This window comes from Anoplophora glabripennis, unplaced genomic scaffold, assembly GCF_000390285.2.
Source record: "Anoplophora glabripennis isolate ALB-LARVAE unplaced genomic scaffold, Agla_2.0 scaffold129, whole genome shotgun sequence".
Classification (NCBI taxonomy): domain Eukaryota; kingdom Metazoa; phylum Arthropoda; class Insecta; order Coleoptera; family Cerambycidae; genus Anoplophora; species Anoplophora glabripennis.
The window spans coordinates 520794-543336 of record NW_019416294.1 but is presented as its reverse complement, the minus strand read 5'-3'; the positions used below and the strand labels follow the sequence as shown (position 1 = coordinate 543336).

Below are 22543 nucleotides of genomic sequence, written 5' to 3'. Positions count from 1 at the left end.
GCTACATCATTTTTCATGTATCTTTCATAGTTTCAGAGATATACAGGGTGGGCCACCAGTAACGCCTCGGTCGCTAGTGACCAAACGGCAAATGTTACAGAAACCTGTTTAGCTGGGTATGTGTAGGTTGATTACGGCTTCAATCATGAATAAAAAACTTGATTTCTCTATCGATTTCCAGCGTTATTTAAAAAAAAAAAATTCCACCCCCGCGAAGGGGTGTCAACCCCCAACAGGGTCGAAGCGTCGATCGGCCCTATGTCACTAATGTTCATTGACCTTTTCTCTAACTATCTGCCAAATTTCAAGTCGATCGGTTCAGTTTTAAAGAATTCGGGGGTGAAAAGCTTCAATGGCTGTACTATTTAAGGACAATAGTACATGCTTCCAGAAAACTAAACGCAATAGTTATTTTTGTATCAAGAACACGAAATGGTACTTTTGCGTTCAAGAATGTAAGTTATTTGCAAAATTTTATTTAAGAACGTATTTCTCGTTCGAGATGCAAACAGTATTTTTTCGAAAAATGCAATAAAATAACACAATTGTGTTATACAGGGTGTTTTTTTTGATGTTTAGTGTAGGGATCTGGGAAAGCAGCGGAGATACAAAAAAGCTTAAATGAGGAAAGATGTGCAGTTTTATGATCCTTATTAAATAAATGTTAATTTTATTTAAAAAAAAAAACATCATGGCTGACTAGATATTTGGAAAAATCCGAATTCGGCCAATTCTTTCACATGCGTGTACCTCCGTTGCTATTTATTTTACAAAAAAAATTTAAATTACAAAGTTTCAGTTCTTTGCAGTGTTAATAAGACAATATGATCAAATTGTTCGTGTACACTTTCATTTTCAAGTTATAACATAAACTTAAAGTTTTTTAAATGTAAACCATAGCTAAGCTTTAAAAGTGTGCCAAAAGTGGGCGCTGTCATTATATTTTACCAAAAATATAGTACAAGAAAGTTATAAAAGATTTTTGTAAAAAATAATTTGCATTTTTGCTAAATATCTTTGATTTAAAGATATTTTTATATTGAAAACAGAAAATCTTGATGGATTTAGGTACATATCCACTTAAAAGATATAGCAAACACTTTAAGAAGTCACTCGGTTTGGCGAGCAATCAGTTTTTTGCCGAATTCGGGTGCTGCTGAGTCAACGGAAGAGACATTCTCTTAAGAAAATAGTTGCGTATTATTTTACATGATCTGAGTGATGTAAATGTAAACTCATTGCTTGCAAGAAGCGTAGTCAATCACAACATGATGTTTTCTTAAAGAATATCTAATATTATGGTAACTGTTGTAAGGATACATAATTGTATGCATGCAATAGAATCAATTTTAAAAAATCGCTAATATACATTTTGATTACTCAATTATTTTTTCTTTCATCATTATTAATCTTACATCCAAGTTATCCTAGTTGAAAGTCCTTAGGATACAAGGTTTAGAGTATCTATCGNATATAATATATAAAAATGAGAAAGCCTATTTTGCTCCGTAAAAATGTCATTGGTTTTTTTACCATATCTCGGTTAATTTTGAAGCTATAGTATCCTACAAAAAAGCATTTTAAAGATAATTTCAAGAGCTGTAAGATCGTTTGCATATAAAACTTTTTAAATCCTTTGTTTTTTAAACGGAAAGTATCGAAGGGCTCGAGACAGGTCGTTTTTTCACTAAAATGGATACTTCAAGCAGCGATATCTCCTTTATTTTTTATGTTATAGGAATAAAACAAAAGCAAAATATTTGTTGAAAAAGAGCTACATCATTTTTCATGTATCTTTCATAGTTTCAGAGTTATACAGGGTGGGCCACCAGTAACGCCTCGGTCGCTAGTGACCAAACGGCAAATGTTACAGAAACCTGTTTAGCTGGGTATGTGTAGGTTGATTACGGCTTCAATCATGAATAAAAAACTTGATTTCTCTATCGATTTCCAGCGTTATTTAAAAAAAAAAAATTCCACCCCCGCGAAGGGGTGTCAACCCCCAACAGGGTCGAAGCGTCGATCGGCCCTATGTCACTAATGTTCATTGACCTTTTCTCTAACTATCTGCCAAATTTCAAGTCGATCGGTTCAGTTTTAAAGAATTCGGGGGTGAAAAGCTTCAATGGCTGTACTATTTAAGGACAATAGTACATGCTTCCCAGAAAACTAAATGCAATAGTTATTTTTGTATCAAGAACACTAAATGGTACTTTTGCGTTCAAGAATGTAAGTTATTTGCAAAATTTTATTTAAGAACGTATTTCGCGTTCGAGATGCAAACAGTATTTTTTCGAAAACTGCAATAAAATAACACAAGTGTGTTATACAGGGTGTTTTTTTCGATCTTTAGTGTAGGGATCTGGGAAAGTAGGGGAGATACAAAAAAGCTTAAATGAGGAAAGATGTGCAGTTTTATGATCCTTATTAAATAAACTTTACTTTTATTTAAAAAAAAAAAAACATCATGGCTGACTAGATATTTGAAAAAATCCGAATTCGGCCAATTCTTTCACATGCCGTTGCTATTTATTTTACAAAAAAATTTAAATTACAAAGTTTCAGTTATTTGCAGTGTTAATAAGACTGTGATCAAATTCGTGTACACTTTCATTTTCAAGTTATAACATAAACTTAAAAGTTTTTTAAATGTAAACCGTAGTTAGCTATGAGCTAAAAAAAATGTATTTTTTATGCTTTCCAACGATATATTTGGTATCGTTATTTTGAAAAAATGGAAAAACTACAGTGGTTTGTAACTTTTCAGTTGCTCGTTAACGTAGATGGCTGTGAAAATTATATGCAATCCAACGGCTAAAATCAGAGCAATTGAAGTCGCCATCGTGTGAGCACCTCTGTATGTGTCAGGGTACCGGAGCAGTGTGTGACTGGCATATTTTAAATAAAACAATAATAATAGGCCAAGCAAATAAAATTTTTACTAGAAAAAAGTCCTATCCGCGAGATTATTGTAAAATTGTCTAAAGGAACATAATACAAGACATCTTTCATCTCGTGCGTCAAAAACTTTTATTAGCTAACTTTTCTATATAAACAAATAAGTGAGGAAAACAGTTTTTTCACTTTGCACTTTCTTTCATCATTATTAATCTTACATCCAAGTTATCCTAGTTGAAAGTCCTTAGGATACAAGGTTTAGAGTATCTATCGAGATCTTGTAAGTCTCCAGTATAAAAATACCGATTAATTGAATATTTTCAGCAAACATTCAGATTTTTTTGTAATATTGGCAGTACTTCATTAAAAAAAAGTGTTTGGTAAAATCTAATGGTAGAATCATAAAGAACGAAAAATTTTACATAGGAAATGGTACACTTTGTATATTTGAGAATCTTGAACACAATGAACGAGTGTACCGAGAATTCATCTTGGCGTGAACAAGTCAACTAATAGGTCGACTTGTCACTTATCATATCTTAAAAACAAAAACTGTGCTCAACTTAAAATTTTGCCTACTCTAAAGTATCACCACAAGCTATTGTTTAGACCATTTAGAATCGAATTCGTGAGGTCAACAAACCGGACAAAATTTTGGGTCACTCTTTAACTCACTGCAATATCGGCACTTTAATTTACATGTAGTGCAAAATAAATTATAACAGTTCTGTTTATAATAGTTACTGTTTCGTATTGAAATGTTATATTACTTAAAATGTATATCGTTTAAATAATAAAATCATAAATAAGTTTGGAAAAAATGACAAATTATTTCGACATTTGTTTTATGTTCTAGAACAGCGGTCGGTAACTGGCAGACCGCGGTCCAGGTCCGGACCACAAAAGGTAAAATATTGGACCGCCAAAAATTTGTTGAAAGTATAAATTACTCAAATAAAATTTTTTTTTACATTTAAGTGCCACCCTTATCATTTTTTCTAGTATTTTACAATTGTGTGGCTGATTTGAGTTCTTAATGGTTAGTAAGCAGATTAAATTTGAGTGCAAATTAAAATAAAAAAATTTGTAATATGAATTTTTTTTTGGACCTCGTTAAAAATTTTCAAAAGTATCCGGACCCCACCTAAAATTACTTGCCGACCCCTGTTCTAACACGAAAGACTTTGGCATTCTAGAACATAAAAGTATTTTGCAGCTAGATGTCAAATTTAACGAAAATGTCAACTTTTCTTGACAGTTTTCGAAAAAATAAATTTTTGTTAATTCAAATTAATAGTCAAGTATTTTAAACCACTTAAATTCTTGTCTAGGTTAGCCTGTCCAGCAACAGGGTAAGAAAAAAGGACTAAAAAAAATAATATATAAATATGACCCCCTCCACTCAAATTTACACCCTGTATATAACTTTTGCTACTTTTGCCCAACAGCTGCAATCTTACACATTGTTTTTTACCACCGACATTACCCCATAAATATCAGCGGATACGGATTAGTTTCCTGTTCCATGTTGTTCAATTTGGGCGCAGGAGGTCTAGGCCCTGGTTCGGAACTACCTAAAAGCCAGTACGTTGTCATAAATCCTTTCCCCTTCAGTTCAACTTCTCCGCGTAGTTCCAAATCGAAAGTTCCGAATTTATCGAGTATTTGTCTTGCAGTCTCGCTAACGTGAATTTTCAAAGCTGCCAACATAAGAGCAATAAACGAAAACATTGTCGAATAACTTATTTTTTTACTCACGTTGGCCGGTGCTTTCCATCCTACTAGCGGTATTCACCGTATCTCCGAAAAGGCAGTAATGGGGCATCTTCTGTCCAACTACACCGGCACAAACGGGCCCGGAATGGATTCCGATTCTAAGTTTCAGTTGGTAGTCCGGATTGTGCTGGATTATGAAGGATCGTACTGCATCTACTATCGCCAGAGCCATTAACGCTATTTCTCTCGAGTGGTTGTCGCTGTTTCTCTCTGGAAGCCCAGACACTACCATGTAGGCGTCGCCTATTGTCTCCACCTAAAAAAAAAATAATCAGTTTATATAGTTGATTTTATGAGATTCTGAGGTTAAAAACTTAGTAACTGTGTTTCTCACAACAAGTTCATAGAAAACGCAGGGCATAATCATATCAAATTACCTTATAAACATCGTAGAAACCAATAATCCTATCAAAAGTGCTGTATAGGTCGTTTAAAAAGTCAACAACCTGAAAAATGGCTGATCAAACAAAAAAATCATCGACTCTCAACAACTCTGCTATACTTGCATAGGAGTACTCCTGGCACACAGTGCCGTAAACCCCACGATATCGCTGAAATAAATGGTAACAGACTCGAACTGTTCCGGTTGTACAATTTCACCCAGCATGAGTTGCTGGGCTACGGGTCTTGGCAGAACTTGGTAAAGCAGTTCTTCCGATCTTCTCTTCTCCTGGCTCAGTTCTTCCGTCTTCTCGCTGACTAGGACTTCCAAGTTGTTGGCGTACTGTTCCATTCTCCTTAACAAGTCGTCCATTAGGTTCTCGCAATACCCCCTGAATTTAAATGATTTGGCTTAGAATTATTTCCTACTCTATGGTCCAGTAATTGTGTTTTTAAGGTACATATTTGAAATAATAAAATTTGACTCACTTCATTATATTCCGTAGACTTAAACGAATAGACTCAAACGGTGGTCGTTCTTCCGGGTTATCGTTCCAACATTTTTCCATCAGTTCCACAAGTTCCTCTGGGCAGTCTCGTAAAGTCACCGCGGGTCGGAATGGTGGGTTTTCTCTGGCTGCTACTCTAGCTATAATCTCTGTGAAATCAAAAGTACACTTTAAGAATGTATAAAAATATATATGGTGTCATTAAAAGTGAGATCCTTATAGGTGGATATAAAAATAAAGTTTTTGAAAAAAGACAATAAAAAATTTATTAACACCTCAAATATTTACGTTTAAAAGAATTACATCCCTTAAGGGATCTTGAATCTATAATTGGTTCAGCCAATGTAGAACAGTGTTGTGTAATACAGTGATAAATCGGAATTTTATTTTTTATGAGTCATGGTGCTTGAAAACCAAATTTAATGTAGTAATAGTTCCCGCAAAATGGTAATAATGAATTTGTTGATTCTACAGCTACGATTCTACTACAGATTTTATTTGAAAATATGGCGAATGCTAGCAAAATGCTGTAGAGGCATCACATCGTTACACAGAATGTTTTTCGATAGGTTACATACCTCACCGCAGGGATTTATTTCATGTCATATCAAGCGAGGATCTATGTACAAGAAAAGTGACAATTTGACTTCTTTTGTAGTAATACAGAGTTCATAGTGGCCGAGAAAACCGGAAATACCGGGAAAAGTCAGGGAATTTGTTGTTCTTCATAAAAAAACAGGGAATAGTCAGGGAACTTTAAAAATATTCATGAAAGTCAGGGAATTTGATGTTTGCAACTGGAAATTTTGTGAAAGCTGATCCTGGGTTCTTGAAAGAGAAAACTATTTGTGATTTTGTGGCTTTATAAGAGGTTGTTAGGGTATAAAAAAGATTATGGAGTCAAGTCGAGAAAAAATATAATGCATAAACACCAATTAGTATGTAAAAATGAACTACAAGTGACCTGGATTTTTTTTGTAAGTCAGGGAAAAGCTGGAAAAGTCGGGGAATTCTTTATTACTTTTGAATTATGAACCCTGTAATGGCTAGAGATGGGACCAACAAAAAAACAAATTTTAAATTTCAGATTGGTCAAGATTTCTTACAATTTCTAACTTTTTATTATTTTTTAATTGAATGCTATTGTTATCCCACTTCTGATAGCACCCTGCGTAAAATTTACCATGAGCCTCGAGAAACTGTCGAGCTGCTTCGTAGGGTCCCCCGCGCACTATTATCTCTTCCAGGATTATCCCGAAGCTATAGACATCCCCTTTTTGAGTGGCGGGAGTTCCAGGTATTACCGTTAGAGGTAAAAGCTCTGGAGCCACCCACAACATTTCTAAAAAAGTATCAGAATAGTAACGCATTATTTTAACATATTTAACAGTTCATACTTTTATAATATTTGCTGTCCTTTGCAACTTCTAGAGGGGTGGTTAGAGAGGATAGCCCATAATCAGAAATTTTCAACACAAACCGCCCATCAATCAAGCAGTTGCACGATCTCAGTTTGCCGTGTACAGACACTTCGCAACTGTGCAAGTAGCTCATCCCCTGTTAAAAACTCATTACATTTCAAATAGAACAGTTAAGATTTTAACGAACCTTGACTATATCGTATATTAGAGACATTCTAAAGTTCCAGTCAAGGTGGATGGCGTCGTTTTCTAAGACATCTTTTAGACTGCCTCTGGGGCAGTATTCTGTCAGTATCAGTATTGTTGGCGGTTCGATGCAAGCGCCCAAGAATCGTACGGTATTTTCATGGGTCACGTCTCGGGCCTGCAAGATAGTTTTATTTTCTTAGTTCCATAGGAGCCGACTTAGACAAAGGAGATGACGCTTACCTGTTTAATTTCCCATAACAGCTTTTTGTTAATATCGACTTTCTTCCTAACAATTTTCTTTATGGCCACCCTGCTGCCTCTATAAATTCCAACGGTGGTGTAGATTCTCGTCGCTTGGAGAGAATTGCAAGATGTTATAGATGTCCTGCAACTTGAGAGCCCATAAGTCTGCAAATAACTTTTATTTTATTCGTTACTGAAATACAGCTCATTATCGTCATCCTCAAAGCTAAATTTGATATTCTAATCTCAAAATAGAAGGCAGCGACTGGTAAGGCGCGTGGAGAATGTGATTCCAGAGGCGTATCATTTTACAAGGTGCCAAAAATTATGTATTTTAAAAAATTACAGCTACGATTAAAGCACTAAACATAAAAAACGTTTCTGTTGTTTATATACCTCAGAAAGCTTCTGAAGAGCTAATTTTGACCCAAAATGTCTTCCAACTTCTATGTTTACTTCTTCAGGTCTAATTTTCCACGACATATTGTTCAAATCGGCAGCGGTTTTCATGTGCCTATAGTAAAAAACATAAATATGACTTACTGCGAATTGCTATCATTGGTCTTCTTTGTAATTTGTAAATTATTGTTACTTACTTATACGTGATGCATACTAGAGTCGTGGTAAACGCCAAAAATACTCCAAAAGCAAACGACCCGTAAAGGATCATCATATAAGCTTCTAAGCGGCATTAAAAAATTTAATTTCATTCTCAGTTACTTTGTTTTTTGAATCAGAGCAATATGGACATCAAAATGTTTTTAGATTTAGATGCCACAAAAAAATTGACATGCCCATGGTTCAAACCCGTAACCACATGACTCGTAACCGCATGATCCGTAACCCCATATCCCGCAACCCCATGGCCCTTAACCCCATGACCCGTAACCCCTTGACTTGTAGTCCCATTACCCTGGGATGTGAGAGTGTAGAACCATAAAACTATGGGAACATGAATCTCATTCATCAGTGGTTCGAAAGTACATGATTGTGGGTTGGTAGGCATCAATAACCCCATAACCCCGTAACCCTAGATATGTGAAATGGAATAAAAACGAAACTTTAAAGAATCGAATCTATAAACCTGTGATAATTCTATAATCCCTTAAACCAGGACAAGCTCCTATAAACCCCATGGGACATACATATTTGTTACAACTACCTGGGTTTCTCCTTTGTATCTACATTAAAAAAAATGTAACAGTACTTTCTTGATTATATAATCAGTAATCGTGAGTTTTTGCAATCAAAATTATTCAAACCACGGGTTATGAGGTTTTTACGGGGTTCTATGGGGTTATGAGGCTACAAGGTTATGGAATTATGGTGCCATGGGGGAAATTTCAATTATTTTCCAATCGCTGATTACTGAAGACTACTTTTTTGTGACCCTGTGTACTTGTTATTTAATTTTCTTTGAATTTCTAGTACATGAATACACAAGTAAGTTTGCATTTTTAACTGAGCGATATTGAGAAAGAACCCATTCAGGTAGAAAGAATAAGACGTAGGGGCGGCAGTTTGAGATAACGAATTACATCTAAATCTGAAAACGAAACCTACTATTTCAAATTTGAATGAGTTTTTGTTTACCGTGATTTCTACAGTCTGGACTGTTACCCATAAAGCCGCATTTCGGTATGTCAGGTGGAGGCCCTTCTCTACCACCCGGCCAGTGGATTTTCTTACCGGGCACCGGAGAATAATGCTTGTTAACACCGTTATAGTGACCTACGACCTCGAACTTCCCCGTTATCGGATCCAAGTCCAAAATAGAGTAGTCAGCGTCTCTGTCGCCGTTGTCGTCTATGCGGACGTGACCAGTGATGCCTAGACGATGTATAAAAATTTTAATAGCTCTGCTTCTACTGCATTAGAAATTGTTTCCAACGGTCAGATGCAGTCGCACTTAATTCGAAACCTTCGAAACAATGAATTTTTAACCTTTAGTGAGCATTATATAAGAATGCGCGTGCGTTGGACTGTTGGAAACTGTTTCTGGATTGCTCGAGGAACAAAGCTAATATTTTTCATAAAGGCGCTAGCTGCTGGCAAAGGAAAGAGCATCGGTAGGGCATTATTTGAAGGATTAATAGAAAAATGGTGAAAATACTGATTTAATAGTAGCAAAGAATAAAATACCATGGAAATCTCTGTCCCACATTCTCGTAGTAATGTTAAGTCCATTTCGTATGTCCCCTCCTTCCCAAAGGGTTTCGTTCAATGCCATGCCCAAAAGAGAGACGCCGTCATAAAATGCTCCAATAACGAAATTGATCTGGAATGTTAAAAATGCATAAACTTTTAGAATTTTATTTGTGTTATTATCATTCTAAAAATCTAAATAGAATTTACTGTGGGTGCTTTCAGATTAAATTGGAAGTGGCATCTATATTTTTAATTTGTTTTTATAGCGCAACTTCATCACAAATGCAGTTATAATAACTATGTCATATACAAGTATTTACTTCTTCGCCTTCGCTGATGGTATAGTTGTAGTCTTTCAGAGACCTCTTTTTGACTTTATCGGCGAAATCTTGGAATTTATCGCTGGTAGGTTGGAGGAGAGACACTCTGAGTAAGGCTTCGTACGCCTTTCTAGCAACTTGATCGTCTGGTTCACCGGCCTTCCAGTCGTGGTCTCCCCAGTCAGAGCCCTGTAAGAAAACCCTAAAATGTTGATAGATGATGCTTCGTAGTAGATTGAAACAGTTGGTAGTTATTTTTGAAAATATGGAAAATCTGGAATTTCCTTGTTACCTGAAATATCTCAACATCCCAAAACGTCCAGTCTCCCTTGGTCATTCCTAGGGAATGGGCAGCCAGCATAAATTTCCTGACCAAGGAACCCCTTACGCTCAAAATAACAACTAAAATAACAGAAATGTTATATAAAAATTCAAGTTGTTTGTAAAATCGTAAGCTCGGAAATTATAGAATTGTAAGTACAAAAAAGTTTATTTTAGGTTTGAAAATTTGTCTGTTAAGTTACAATTTTAATTTACATAATCATGTTTCAACAGAAAGTTTTTGAAATCACTTCAATATCGAAAATTTTCTTGAGAAAAATTCACTTTAAAAGAATATTTCTTAGAAATAACTGTTTATAAAATAGCACACAACTATGTTTGTCATGTGCGTAAAATTTTTAGAATGAAATCAAAACGTGTTCAGGTTTTTGAAATTTTAAATCTTGCAGTCCTGTGCCTACCCCAAGCAAAAATTCTAGCTACGCCCATGATGTAGGTATGTCTGAACTACAGAATATAATTTTATCCACAACACATACAACCTGACAAAATTGTTTATAACTGTACAAAAAAGAAACCAAAAACTGTAACTTCAAAATTGCCTTATACTTATAACTTATAATAATAGTCAAAATCAACCTCCAAATATAGAATTTTTTGCATCACCATGCTTTGGAGTAGGTACACTGACGGAAGTTTTGCTAAAATAAAATCAAGATAGATATCCCTAAAATTGATCAATTAATAAACATGTTCTAAATCTCCAATTCCCTGATCAATTAATTTATTGAAGATAATAAATTGTACTCCAATTTCTGTTTTACCCTTCATAAAATAAATTGAAGAGCAACTTGTTCAATTAATTGTTCAATAAATTGTTGTGTGTAACAGCTTTTAAAATCAGACACATACAACTTTGTCACGGGAAAATCCCCATATTTCCAAACAATGTACTTATAATTTTGTAATTCCAAGCGAACGAAATATTAATATTGATATACATCTTTTTTTTTGATAATTTGCTCCTCACCTCTAGCGTACATGCTGGCGTCTCGCAAATAATTATGTATCGTATCGTTTTCGTTGCCATCTAATTCACGCACAAATGTTAGCAGGCTGTTTTTTTTCAGGCCGTGTTCCAGAATTTTGCCTATAAATTTTAAACAAAGGTGTGTAAAATTGGTACGTACCTAATCGATTTGATTAGACATGTAAAAAACAGTTTGAACTGAATGTGTACCTTTATAAATACACACAAATACAAGCCTCGGTAGCGCAGTAGGCAGCGCGTAAGTCTCATAATCTTAAGGTCGTGAGTTCGATCCTCACCCGGGGCATAATTTTTTTTTATGAAGAAAGAAACTGGTTGTTACAGAAATCCAATCTTATTGTTAATTTAAAAACGTCCAAAAAATTTTTTAATAATTTTTATTTAAGAAAAAGAGATTTCTGTATTTTTTAAATACGGTTAATAATAAAAAAAAGATTTACTTAAGAAGGAATTGTTAATATACACAAAACGATCAATATTCTTTATCCATTCAAAAAACTTTTACTTCATAATTTTGCAAAAAAATCAGACATTTCTACATTTTTTTAATAATCTTAAAGAAAAAAACAATTCTTTTAAATAAAATAAACATAAAACGAACCCAGTATTTTTCTTTATGCACTCTAACAAGTTCTAGATGTTATTAACAAAACTCGGTTTTATATTTTCTAAAATTCTTAATAAAAATCAATGATTTCCTTTAAAAAATTGCTTATAAACTTAAAACATTAAATATTTTTTTTCACCCATTCTAAACCAATTTAAACTCCAAATTTTATTAAAAAGATCAGACATTTTTATATTTTTTCAATACTGATATAAAAAAAGTTATGTCAGAAGTGGGATTCGAACCCACGCCCACAGAGTGGACCAGAACGCTCGAACCTACTGCGTAGGCAAGGAAACCTTGAGTCTGGCGCCTTAGACCGCTCGGCCATCCTGACATATATGCAAAGTTTTCAAATACTCGCATTTAAGCTGTAAGTGCTGATGAAATATATAAAACGACAATTTTTATGAATATATTTAGTGTTAATTCAGTAATATTAATAACACTATTAATATTATTGAAATGAAACCAAATTAAAAATACATTTTCGGACAAAAAAAATCATAAAACGACTTCCGACGAGGATGGGATTCGAACCCACGCGGGCAGAGCCCATTGGATTAGCAGTCCAACGCCTTAACCACTCGGCCACCTCGTCATGCTTTAAAACGTTAGACGTGAATGTTTAAAGTTAATGGGATAAAAATAACACTAAATTAAAAATTTTTGCACAGATAATATAATCTCATATTATAATTTACATACCTACTGTCAGCGAAAAAAGATCGGATCTGTCTAAAATAAGAGCTATGTGTTCCCATCCAAACTGTTTGAAAATACTCGAGAAGACCATTTTCAGGCGACATTGGCAATAGGACATCCTCGTCAGGGTAGGATACTTACTCTTATCTTTCAAAATGCCCTGCTCGGTAATATAAACAAACGTAAACAATAAAGAATAGCTTAGAAGACGTTATTAACACGTGTCTTGTCGACACGTATTAATACGTCATATCACAGCACGATACATGAGATAAGTTGATCATATTATTCATTATTCAAATTTATTTGCATAAAGACAGACTGAAATCATTTAGAATATAAATTTTACCCCTAATTGCGACTAGGCATCGATAAATAGTTTCTTTTTACTTTATTTTTAAGGTGGGTATTAAAAACCATCAAATGAAGACAAACAATCTTCTTTTATGACAAAAATCCGAAACAAACAACGAGTCTGTGGATTTCTGTCGAAGAACATTATTGTAGGTACCTATGACTTTTTAGAATTTTTTAGAAACAAATTTATTTTGATCAGTTCCATACCTTTATAAAGTTAGGATGCCAGAGCTAATAAAATATATTTTTTTAAAATCGATAATCTTAAATATTTGTACGAGTGCAACTTAATTATTTATATAAATGTATTAATATATTATGAGTAGGATGATAAATTATATCCCTAAATTAATTTTGTGTTAAAGAAGCCATGTAAAATATTTTTAATTATTGTTAACGTTCTTTTCATTCTTTCTTGCGTCTTATTCTCAGGTAGGCATAATATTTCAGTAAAAAAGTTTAAATTACTTACAAACTGGTATTTATTACCTCTAGTAAAACGCCCGCAATATTTTTTATAAATTTGATGAAACCTTAAAATTTCAGAAGACGAATATTTTCACACGCTTTTAATAAATTTGCAACCTTTTGCAAGAATAATAAAATTAAGAAAATTGTACATATAAGCCTGAGTAAATTAGAATAGGATAGATAGACTATACCTACCTAGTCGCGTAACACAGCGGTTCCCAAACTTTTTTAGCCCTACTTTCCGTTATGAATAATACACACAGATAAACGTATGCTGTCATAACCATAACAGAAACCATAATAAATTATAGTGATTAGTGGTATTAACACTGTAACTATTTTTAAAAAATTGATAACTATACCTACTGGCATAATTTCGATGAGCGCTTTCCTAATCTTATCATAAAGCTTTAGTATTTCTCGTTTACAGCGCTAATTAATTCTGTGACACATTCCTCATTACTTTTATTACCTCTGCCAGTGGCAATTACGACGAGGCGCAGTTCCAAACAATCCGGACCGCTGTCACGACATAAGACAATCAAATCCTAACCTTATTCCCGGCTACATTCGAACGCACCATTAAATCTGAACTCATTACGTAGAGCCTCAATCCTCTTACCCAGATTGTACGTACTTGGAGCCGGTATTAACTTTGATTACTGCATCGATCAATGCGCCTTTAATTAAATCATCTCAATTGTTGCGAAAATAGATTTCAAATCGAGGGTACTTTTGCAAGAAGATACTGTCACTAATTCCAACTACGAGTAGACTTCGCTGCGTTGCTAACATAATATAGGTATCTTACTGAAGTCAGTTTATATCTAAGTGGTGATTATTCTTTTAATGATAAAGATAAAATATATCTAATGGCAGAAATACATCAAGTTCTAATTTTCTGTAATATTTCCGTAAATTATTTAAAAGTAAACAAACAGAACGCATTTAAATTATTCGCATTAGTTTACCTCTAAGAGAAACTTCATTGTTGACAAATTATCAATTTACACCAACTAAATTTAAACCTAAAAGTAACTAAATTCTAGTTCGTTTTATATTGTCAACTCTGTGAAGCCTTTTACAATTAACAAGAAGTGATATCGGCGCTTCCCAAACTTTTTTCGATTTTAGTAATCGAATAAGTATTTTTTTCAAATAAATTTAATATTTTTTTAATGAAATGGTGTTAAATTTACGACATGTCGCCTGAGTCAATACGTGTTTATGTTCAAGGATAATATTACGATATTAAGGCACTATTTCAACATAATGTTTGTTGATGTATCAATATCTGCTGCAGTAACTTTTTAAAATGTCTGTTCAGTCGTCTCCGGGGGAGATTGTAGCGAGAATCTACGTGATCCAGACGCATAAAAACGGTTTGTTTTCACATATATTGTCATAATTTGACATCGTAAAGATCTTTGCTCGTTCCAAAACAAAATAAATAAGTGTAAGAGGATAGATAAGAATAACAAAAACCTTTTATACAACGTACGTTCTATCTATTATGGTAAAGATGCAAAGAAAAATCTCTCCGTGTTCATATACCTATAGAACAAAGAAAAATCTACTCCTTTTAGATATGGTTGACTTGCTCAAGGTCTTTATTACTTATCGTCTTAAATCATATTTATCCCTTTTGTATTATACTGCAATCCAAAAAATCCAAATAGAGAGTTAGCAGACCCTAGATCGTTTTTTACGGTGCCCCAGCGCGTTTTAGATATTGACAACATTCTTCCTCATCCTGAACCACAGCAACAAATTCTATGTATAAAACTTACCGCCGAGTCATTTTTGTTATTCGGTGTGTATCTGCCTAGAATCCTAGACGCTACCGACAATTCCCCTTCAGATGGGGGCTAAAAATGTGATATTTTGCAGTATTTGCTTCAGGATTAAACATTTTAATACTTGCCTGGTCTCCCATTCCGGTGATAATGGGGGTGTTCCAGTAAGCTGCCAGTCGAGCAACGGGTTCCAAAGCAAAAAGGCAAGCCGGGCCAATAAAGGCGATCACGTCAGAAATGAAGTGCATATCGGCTGCTAACCCGGGTGCCAGCGCTCCGTTACAAGATGGGTAACTGGAAAAAAGTTAAAGCGATGTTAAAGCCCCACCAAATTTACATGTTTTTGATCGCAAAATACAAAAACATGTAAAAACCTGTATAAAAATTGTTTGCGAACTTTTGTGCTTTTGTATGTGTTTATATACAAATGCAACTGGTTCAAAACTCAAATTTGACTGATGAATAAAATTGTCACAGATATTTTAGGAACAATCTGGTATCTGAACCTTCAAAACGTCGACCCTCGTTATTGGTTAATTTGTATACGTTGACGTTATTCTCTTTTAATTCCATCTCTGTTAAAAAATATATATATGACCTGATCAAACACCTAAAACCTAAAACTTTTCAATTTTCACCTTAACTACGACCCTGCAGTTTATAAAAATACCTATTATGAATTTTGAAGTTAACACGAACCGCATCTGTCCTCCAACGTTCGCAAATTATACATTGCAGGCAAGACATACTGTGAATAGGCTTAAATTAGTCCCCGAAGCCTTTCATTAGCACCCAGTTAATCCATGGGATAATTCATATAGACATGCAGGGACAGGGAAAGACCTGCATGTTGATGTTGCTGCATGTTGATGATTGGAATTAGTTCAACCAGCGCGATTGGAAAATATAATATTAATTGATATTCTGTTTAATTTGAAATGTGTTGCATACATTCGAAGCGAGGTATTTTGATTTAAAAAACTAATCTCTATTTCTCTAAATTTATATATTTGTACATACACACATATATACATATACAGCGTGGTAAAAAAGTTCTGCATAAAATTCATATTTTCGTTAAACAATTTTTTTTTGAAAAACTAAGATCCGTCGATTTTTATTTGATCCAGGGCACCTTGTTATGTGGAAATTTTTTTTTTTCGATAATCCACTTACGGCAGCGATGACATATATATTTTTTTAAATGACAACGCATATTTTTTTCGTTCGAAATTGATGACAGTGATAATTATCTAAACAACGGTGTGAAAATTTCGATGTCTTACATAACAATTTTTTTTAGAAAAATGCACCTTAAGTTCTTATAAGTGATAATTGTCTACTTACACTATTAATGGCTCCGAAAAGGACAAAGTTGACAAAATTACATTTCAAACGAGTAAAATTACACTAATGTTTGTGTAAGTCTAGCGAAATTGTTCGAATTGCCCACCCTGTACCATTTGGCATTGTCCTAAGCGTGTGTAAACGCCGTCTACACTTCGTTCAAGCATTCCCGGGTCGATTTGATTTATTTCAAAACGAATACGGTTTTTAAGTTCTTCCAAATCACCTGGTCTGTTTGTGTACACACGCGATTTCAAATAGCCCCACAAAAAAAATTCTAGAGGTGTTAAATCAGGCGAACGCGGAGGCCACTCGATTGTTCCGCGTCGCCCGATCCACCGGCCAGTAAACGTGTTATTCAAGTACTCCCGTACTTGCACTCCATAATGGGGCGGTGCACCATCCTGCTGAAACCAAATTCTTTCCTCAGGAATATCAGGATCCTCGTTGTTCGGGAATAACTCTGCTAAGCTTGGGACCAAATCGAACCGCAGGAAATCCAAATAGCGAGCAGCAGTTAAATTTTCCTCGAAAAAATACGGGCCTAAAATACGACGCCCTATTATTCCCGCCCAAACGTTCACCTTTCGGGGGTGCTGATGATCTACTTCTTGCACCCAGTGCGGGTTTTCCTGAGACCAATACCGGCAGTTATGTCGATGCACCGATCCATTAAGATAAAAAGTAGCCTCGTCAGAAAAAATTATGTTCTTGAGGAAGTCGGGGTCTCCGTTACATCGATGCATTAAATCTTCACAAAAGTGGAGACGGCGGTCTGGGTCGTCCTCAGTCAATGCATGTATCAAGTGACCCTTATAGGGGTGAAATTTCTCTTTTTTGAGAAAGTTCACCACAGTTACATGTGAAATATCATTGTTCAATGCAATCGACCTTGTACTAGAATGAGGGTTGTCCTGGAGCTCCACCAGGATATTCAATCTAGTTTCATCATCTACTCTAGGACGACCCGCACGAGGAGCATCTTTCACACTACCAGTTTCCTCAAACCTTGCCAGTACCCTACTAACCGTAGATTGCGTAATTGGTGGTCTGTCAGGGTACGTTGCATTAAATAATTGGCAAGCTTCTTGATGGGTTCGTAACTTATCGCCGAAACCAATCATCCTCAAAATATCAATTCTTTCGCGTTCACTAAGTTTTGCCATTTCGAATTAAACGATTTCACCAAAGAATGTTAAATCGGTACTGATTTTTAGTCTTCAATATTTCAGGTAATCTACTCCTTTCAAGTAAACATTTCTTTGGATCTTTTTTTTTTGGGGAATTTATCGGCAAACTCGAAGACAAAAAGTCGACCTTAATTTGCTACATACTATTTGGATTTTGTGCGGTTGAACTTGGTTCTAAATTTTGCAGTTTAATCAGGATCCTGACAATATAATAATTCCGCAAATAATTACATAACACCAGTTGCAACTTAAGTTATTTGAAATGCTTTCTGCCGAATAAATTTTTTTCTAAGGCATTTGATCCGTAAACAGCAAATTATTGCATTCGAGAACTTAAGGTGCATTTTTCTAAAAAAATTGTTATGTAAGACATCGAAATTGTCACACCGTTGTTTAGATAGTTATCACTGTCATCAATTTCGAACGAAAAAAATATGCGTTATTTAAAAAAAAAATTATGTCATCGCTGCCGTAAGTGGATTATCGAAAAAAAATTTTTTCCACATAACAAGGTGCCCTGGATCAAATAAAAATCGACGGGTCTCATCGTTTTTCGAAAAAAAAATTGTTTAACGAAAATATGAATTTTATACAGAACTTTTTTACCACGCTGTATATCGAGATACATATACATGTGTACTTAAAATAAAATTACTAGTTCTCGAATTAGACAACGAACTTATTTGAGTTCTTTTAAATCGACATTTTTATATGTTATGCAGAAAACTTTGGAACTTTGGAATTTTATTTTCCATCAAATTGTACGTCAAAATATACGCAGGTGTACCGAAAATAAATTGGCGTCTATCATTGTAATGGCTTATATAGATGGCCTTTTACATGGAAAAATTGTTTACTGAGATTTAATATTAGTAACCTTAAAGTAGACATGTAGTATTTATTGTCTATAATTTATTTAAAAAAATTCTATGTGCTTAGTCACAAACTGAATTAATTATATGCATTATAACAAATATATTTAATTTATAATATTATATCCCAGTCGCTTATATACTTTTACTAATAACACAAGTACAGTGGGGATATAGCTCAGTGGTAGAGCATTCGACTGCAGATCGAGAGGTCCCCGGTTCAAACCCGGGTGTCCCCTCATTCCTTTTTTTAATTTAATTTTTAAATCCAAATCACTATATTTTATCACGGGTCGCATTTTATGTACAAAGGAGGCAAAATAAATCAAAGGTTATTCAAATGTATTAATGGGAAATATTCGTTCCAATATATTCTTCAGGGATAAGAAGTAAGCTAGGATTATCTCCATAACAACATCTTGCCCTTTTATTTTTTCCGGATAATATAAGCATGAAACAGTTGCTGATATTTCGGCATTTTAAAATATTTTATATCTTTTTCTCATTTGATGTCGGAAATGTATAGTATGCTGCAATCGTCCTTTATATAAAAATAAGTGACCATAGAGAGCACCGTTCACTTTTTGTCTCGTTTTTTTGTAGTAGGTAAACATAAATATTGCCAGTTCAGTTTTAGAATATCATCAGGTCTGCTTTAGTTTTTATTACAGAGCAAGCAAAGGCAACTGAGCTCTCAATTCAGTTAACGGTTCCAAAAATTTTTCTTCATATTATTATAGTGTCAGTGGATACTAAAAAAATATGTTCCATTTGTAAAAAATATTTTTGTCAATATAGTGTTCACACTCGATTATTTACGCTCTAAGTTTGTGAACACCCTGTATGTTTCTAATTATCTAATTATGTATATTCCTATTGTGTTTTTTTATTTTCTTTATTTTTCATTTTGCCTAAAAAATTGTACTGAAGTTTACAATAATCATCTATTTATGTTTAAAAAAACTAAAAAAATGTATTCTACGGTTTCTATCTCTCAGTTTAACGAGGAAATCATTATTTTTACTTAAACAAATCAACAAACTCCACTGAAGTAGATAGATGTTTAAGAAACCAGCGTTTTTTTTTTTTAATATAGAAGTTTCCAAACCCGTGATTAACACATTACCCAAAAATTGTGGTACAAAAAACTGCTTTGACGAGGCCTAATGGGAGAGAATATATAAAAACTGTACATTTACATTTAAAGTAACACTTAAGAGTAATTTGTTAATGGAGTTCGAGGAGGCCTGGCAAGAATTCTCTTGCGAAAACTTTTAAAATCAACCTAAAAAATAGAAATTATTGATCCCGGCTAAGGTCACAGCAGCAATGGTGGGCTCAGATCAACATACTGTCCATACAGAAACAGGGCAACGTATAATTTCATGCATATTTTTTTACATCGAAACCGACACACTTTTTGATTCCGAACAAGTTAAAATTGAAGCTGTCTGAAAAGTTCCTAACTGGATTTAGGCAAATCACGTTTAAAAGAATAATTTAATTTAAACAGCACGAAGGTAGATTTACAATTAAAATGTAACTTTTTACACAGGGAACGAAATAGATAATAAAGATTTAAGTGGTACTAAATCGTATCAGAGGGTATCTGGGTAAATTCAGAGAAGTTTATTACCTGATAAAAAAAATTTAGCAGTTAATTTCATTAGTCCGATAATATGAAGAATTCATCATAATAATACATAATATTTCTACCCCTCATTCTAACCACGATAATTAGCCTAGAAGTCGGAGACTTGTGCGAGAGAGGAGGCGGCATATTATTATTATTAAGCAGGCCGCATTTGCGCCCAGGAACGACTTATGTTGGCAGGCCCTAACCACCATTCAGTGCAGGAATGAGGGAAACCTGGAAAACCTCATTAATTAGGGAGGCGGTCAAATGCCAACCGGTGTCAATCTCTCACATTGACACAAGTCAACATACTTCCACCCTACCATACCTGCACAGAGGGTGCTAATCCTCCGTACAAGCATAGCTAATCTACGGTCTACCGGCCGCGGGAATCGAACCCGGGCAGAATTAGCACACATCGATTTAAGCACTGACGCCTTACCGTGCTGCTACTGACCGATATCATATATCCATTATTAGCGACGTTTCCTTTTTGTTTACATTTTTGGTCAAAATGTGGTTAGTGCATTTCCCTCCGCCACTACAAATAACGGTGGTGACACCTTTTTTAACAGTAAGGCGATATTTTCAATTGTATTAGTTACTTTATATCCTAATTTGGTTAGTGCAATTCTCTCGGTTTCGAAAATTCAATACCTATCTATGTTTTCAGCCACGAAAATTGAATAATTTCAAATATTTCCAAATTTCACCACCAAGAACGGCGATGACAACATTTTTAACCATAAGGCGATGTTTCGCATTGTAGTAGCTATGTCTTGTCCAAATTTGGTTAGTGCATCTCTCTCGGTTTCGATAATTCAATACCATGTTTGTTTTCAGCCACGAAAATTGAATAATACCATCAAATATATCGAATTTTCACCCCCAAGAACGGCGGTGACAACAATACTCGGTTTATACTTCAAATAAAAGGAAAATTGAAAATGGCACTGGTCCAAAATTATCTCCAAGTAGACTAGAAATAGAAAAAAGAAATACATATTCATAAAAATGTGCACTGGTTTAATTCATACTAGATGTAGCTAATTTTATTAGTTTTCTACAGAAAATGAAGACTTATCAATGACCGATTAACAGAAACAAATGTTGGAAAATCCAAAATGAATTATATGTTTGCTGAGAAAAGCAAAGCAGAAATCCCTTTCTTGTCGCGACAAGGGCGAGATTAATTGTTTGTTGAAGTTGAATACTTATGGGCAATCCGAAAATTTCGCAAACAAAATAGAAATATTTATTACTTACTTGAAACAAGGGATATACTGTGACAAAAGTATGACAAGACAGAACTGTAAAGTCTTCTCTACAAGCATTTTTTAAAGAACTGGTATAGGTATCTCGTTCTATTTATCTCCAACGTGATAATCTAACTAGTAATACAATGCTGCAGACTGTTAAATATTCATAGAAATATTCACACAATTGTCTTCCAAGCCGAATTGAATTTCAGATCAACTGTTTGCGCGTTTCGTGCCATTAAGTGTTTTTCCAACGCTCCGTAATGACTACGCCTCTGTGCGCTAAATGAGAGATAACCATTTATTTTTTGCGACGCTGGAAATAAAAGCCAGATTAGCATCCTCGAGACTTCATAAAATCTTGAATGCTGAATTACCATTCGACTCCAAAGCAAATCAGTTGTAATTGTTCCAGCGACAGGAAAAATATTTTTAATATTAATATTCAAATTGAGTTCAGTAAGTTGGGTTAAAACTAGTAAAGACTTTCGTTTTAGTTATCATTAACTTTAACTGAGTATGTAGATCACTTAAATTGAAAGCTTACGGTTTTCTAATGCAATAATGAAATATAACATACAAAATAAGAGTTCACTTACCTTCCTTGCACCTTTCTGAGTACAATCTTGTGCTTTGCGAGGTATTTCTCGTTGATCTTCTCCAAAGCCATGTCGACAGCAGGGCCGCATCTCTCTAAATCGAAAGGTGAGTTTAGGTGCGACACCATAAGTACCCCTACATTGTAGTATTTGACATCTTCTACCAATTGCGATGAGCATATGGCACGTTTTTGAACGACGAACCATATCGAAATGAACAACCAGGTGTACGGCTTCTTCATCATGAATTTCTGAAGCAAAAATATAAACAGTTACAAATAGACCTTCTTAGTAGTGACGTCACATACGCCAAAGTGCATATTGTCATGAAGAATTTCTCAATATGTATTTTTATTAGATCGATTTTCGACCTTATGCCTAAAAAAAATGGTTTCTTCGTCATGACCTTAAATACTGCGATATTCTAGCAATATTAAAAGTATTTAAGAAGTTTCAAACCCCAGGTAACAAACTAATAGAATTATA

At 34.4% G+C, this 22543-nt stretch overlaps 1 protein-coding gene and 4 non-coding genes across 5 annotated transcripts; 2 read left to right on the top strand and 3 right to left on the bottom strand.

Moving 5' to 3' along the window:
• Positions 1-4286: 4286 nt before the first annotated feature.
• On the bottom strand, positions 4287-22299 carry LOC108905058 (atrial natriuretic peptide receptor 1). Its single transcript, XM_023453954.1, has 20 exons — positions 22058-22299; positions 15283-15448; positions 15149-15226; positions 12534-12690; positions 11198-11317; positions 10178-10287; positions 9886-10074; positions 9560-9695; positions 9011-9247; positions 8014-8098; positions 7814-7931; positions 7415-7582; positions 7173-7349; positions 6962-7121; positions 6748-6906; positions 5545-5713; positions 5177-5447; positions 5052-5120; positions 4657-4930; positions 4287-4598 (listed from the first exon to the last, which is right to left on the bottom strand). Exons 1-20 carry the CDS (start codon positions 22297-22299, stop codon positions 4381-4383), a joined length of 3303 nt encoding a protein of 1100 aa, XP_023309722.1. The 3' UTR covers positions 4287-4380.
• Trnam-cau lies at positions 11432-11504 on the top strand. Its single transcript has one exon. It is a non-coding gene; the product is annotated as a tRNA-Met (tRNA).
• Trnal-caa lies at positions 12050-12162 on the bottom strand. Its single transcript has 2 exons — positions 12125-12162; positions 12050-12094 (listed from the first exon to the last, which is right to left on the bottom strand). It is a non-coding gene; the product is annotated as a tRNA-Leu (tRNA).
• On the bottom strand, positions 12345-12426 carry Trnas-gcu. The gene has a single exon. It is a non-coding gene; the product is annotated as a tRNA-Ser (tRNA).
• On the top strand, positions 18731-18802 carry Trnac-gca. Its single transcript has one exon. It is a non-coding gene; the product is annotated as a tRNA-Cys (tRNA).
• Positions 22300-22543: the final 244 nt, after the last annotated feature.

Excerpts from the sequence above, each read along its gene's own strand:
- LOC108905058 (XM_023453954.1), bottom strand. The coding sequence starts at position 22,299 with ATGAAGAAGCCGTACACCTGGTTGTTCATTTCGATATGGTTCGTCGTT. Across the intron at positions 7,932-8,013 it reads CTAGTATGCATCACGTATAA|GCACATGAAAACCGCTGCCG; the intron begins GTAAGTAACAAT and ends TTTTTACTATAG. Across the intron at positions 5,714-6,747 it reads ACAGTTTCTCGAGGCTCATG|AGATTATAGCTAGAGTAGCA; the intron begins GTAAATTTTACG and ends TTGATTTCACAG.